We start from the raw sequence: 2,740 nt of genomic DNA on the forward strand, positions 1-2,740 counted from the left end.
TCACGGAGTAGTTTGTATGTCCACAGAAATATCCATTTTCGAGAGCTAAGAGTGGTCAGATGTTCCACAGAAAATGCCACACTACATTCAGTTTTGCACATGAGCATGGATCTGTCACAGGAAACATGTTTGGAAGCTTCACCTTAGACACATGAAGCTGGTGTACAGTTGAATTAGGTCATGGGTTTTGCATAAAGATAAGATATAATGACTACTACCAAATAGAGCACTGATCTGATATGTCCATTTCCAAATCATTTTCCTTTTATCAGTATGAATGATCAGCCTTCTGTATAAAACCCGGATATTATTCCCTAAACCGTTTGAATCAGTTTATGGTGTCTTTTCACTGGGCAGCAACAATAAGTGTGTCTTGTGTGTGTTCTCCAGGCCGGACGGTGCTGTACCGGGCGACGTCTTGGTTCTGACCAAACCTCTGGGGACACAGGTGGCTGTGAACGCTCACCAGTGGCTCGACCAGGTTAGCAAATCGACTCTGTTCATATGAAACAATGTGCTCACCCTCGCCCTCACCCTCCTTCATCACGTGAACTCTTTTTGTCTGTTTGTCAGCCTGAAAGGTGGAACAAGATCAAACTAGTTGTCACCAAAGAGGAAGTTAAAGAGGCTTATCAGGAAGCCATGTTCTCCATGGCAACGCTAAACCGCACAGGTACAAAACACTTATTGAAATCATACACCCCTGACTGGTTGTGCGTGTTTCGACACCTCTGATCAGAATGTCCTGTTTATTCACACGTGAACCTGCATTGTCCTGTGGTGGTATAGACGCTTGTTTTTGTCTCCAGCGGCAGGCCTAATGCACAAGTTCCAGGCCCACGCCGCAACAGACGTGACAGGTTTCGGGTTGCTCGGTCATGCCAACAACCTCGCAGCACAGCAACGAAACGAGGTGGCTTTTGTCATCCATAACCTACCTATCCTGGCCAAGATGGCTGCCGTCAGTAAAGCCTGTGGAAACCTGTTCAACCTGGTTCAGGGCACGTCAGCAGAGACCTCTGGTATGTAAGCGGTGGGCAACACACAACAAATGAATGAAATGGCGAGATGAATGTTTGATTGAAAGTATATCTTTTTTTTCCTCTCTTCTCCTTCAGGTGGACTGCTGGTGTGTCTGCCCAGAGAGCAGGCGGCCAAGTTCTGCTCAGAAATGAAGAGCCAGAGCTCCGGAGCTGGAGGTCAGGGGGCGGCAGGCGGGGCGTGGATAATTGGAATTGTCGAAAAGGGCGACCGCCGCGCTCGCATCATCGACAAGCCCCGCATCATCGAGGTTCCACCCCGAGGAAGTCAGGCAGCAAATCAGGACAACAGCTCCACCAGCCCCTCTCCAAGCCCCAATTTGTTATAGACACTGTGTGTGAGTGTGTATGTGTGTGTGTGTGTGAGTGTGTGTGTCCATCTCATCCCCTTTTACAGTCAAAGTGCTGAGAGCACACAAATGAAATCAGTCATTTCTCCATCTATAAAGATGGAGAGTTCCTGGAACATGGGTGGTGTTTCTGGGCAGTGTCCTCATTCTTAATGTATAGAGACACGTGACTCTCTAAGATTCATCTGAAGGCAAAAAAAAAACAAAAAAACTTTTAATTATGAAAACATTCCAAATCATTCTCGCCAGCAAAAACAAAAAAAAAAAAGTGTGTGATTATTTTATCATTTGATTAGGTGCTCTGCGGTGAGGACGTGGAACATGCCGGTTTTGTTTTGGATGTGGATGATGTGAACGTCTCATGTCGGTGAATGTATCATGTGGAAAACGAGCGGTTCATGGGTCGCTCCTGGCACCTGGCTCTGCCCACACAGCCCACAGGAAGGCTTGAGCAGCTTCCTTTGGACAGGCTGGGTGGTGTTCAGAATGTCCTTCTGTGTCAGCTGATTGGCTGTCCAGCACCAAGTCCTTCCTGCCCTTCCTTTTTATGAAGCTCTGCCCTTTAAACCCCAGCCAGGGGGCAGGTGGAGTGGATGTTTGCCTTTGGATTGGGGTCGGACTTCGACTGCTGGAGGTCTAAAGCTGTCTTTGTTTGTAGATTTCATGCTTTTCACAATCAATAAAATCCATCATGAACTCACTGAAATACTGTTTGCTTGTTATGTAACTATAGGTTTAGTTGGAGTTCAAGTCTTTGACTTTGGAGTTGAGGGTTTTTTTTTTATTGTCAGGTAGAGGATATACAAAATTCAGGAACAAATATACAATAATATTAATTTCCAGATCAGGTTCCTATCCCAATTTCACATATTGCTGGCACCAAACAGAACTGTGTACATACAACTATGACAGCCTCTGACAACCCACATGAATAGTTCTGTGTCACTCCTGCTGAAGGGCAAGGATTGAACCAAAATCACGATCTGATTGACAGCTCCCAGGCAACATGACCCGTCAACCCCACAGGTGTCCTCATGTTCTGATTGAGTTCATTCATTTAGGCAATCAACAAAGGCAGTAAGGTGGAATCATCAGAGAATTATCAGAATAATGACTTCTGGATCATTTCTGGGTTTTGTGTGTACTAAATGGACTCCCAAGATGATTCTGTAATGAGGATGATGAGGACATGTTGCCTTGTTTTTCTACTGTCCACATGATGAAGGTTGCTTTATTACTCCAAAATTTAAAGCTGAATATTGAATATAATCATTATAATATAGCACAACATCATAAGAAATGGGAAAGAATTTGCTGTAATACACTTTAAAATCCTCCTCCTCACACACA

General features: G+C 44.9%; 1 protein-coding gene across 1 annotated transcript; it reads left to right on the top strand.

Moving 5' to 3' along the window:
- The first annotated feature begins 262 nt into the window (after window positions 1–262).
- LOC104933750 (selenide, water dikinase 2) lies at window positions 263–2,096 on the top strand. Its single transcript, XM_027276895.1, has 4 exons — window positions 263–481; window positions 574–673; window positions 810–1,022; window positions 1,119–2,096. Exons 1-4 carry the CDS (start codon window positions 278–280, stop codon window positions 1,367–1,369), a joined length of 768 nt encoding a protein of 255 aa, XP_027132696.1. The 5' UTR covers window positions 263–277; the 3' UTR covers window positions 1,370–2,096.
- The last annotated feature ends 644 nt before the right edge of the window (window positions 2,097–2,740 follow it).

This window comes from Larimichthys crocea, unplaced genomic scaffold (genome assembly GCF_000972845.2).
Source record: "Larimichthys crocea isolate SSNF unplaced genomic scaffold, L_crocea_2.0 scaffold68117, whole genome shotgun sequence".
NCBI lineage: Eukaryota > Metazoa > Chordata > Actinopteri > Sciaenidae > Larimichthys > Larimichthys crocea.

Excerpts from the sequence above, each read along its gene's own strand:
- LOC104933750 (XM_027276895.1), top strand. The coding sequence starts at position 278 with ATGATCAGCCTTCTGTATAAAACCCGGATATTATTCCCTAAACCGTTT. Across the intron at positions 482-573 it reads CTCACCAGTGGCTCGACCAG|CCTGAAAGGTGGAACAAGAT; the intron begins GTTAGCAAATCG and ends TCTGTTTGTCAG. Across the intron at positions 674-809 it reads GGCAACGCTAAACCGCACAG|CGGCAGGCCTAATGCACAAG; the intron begins GTACAAAACACT and ends TTTTGTCTCCAG.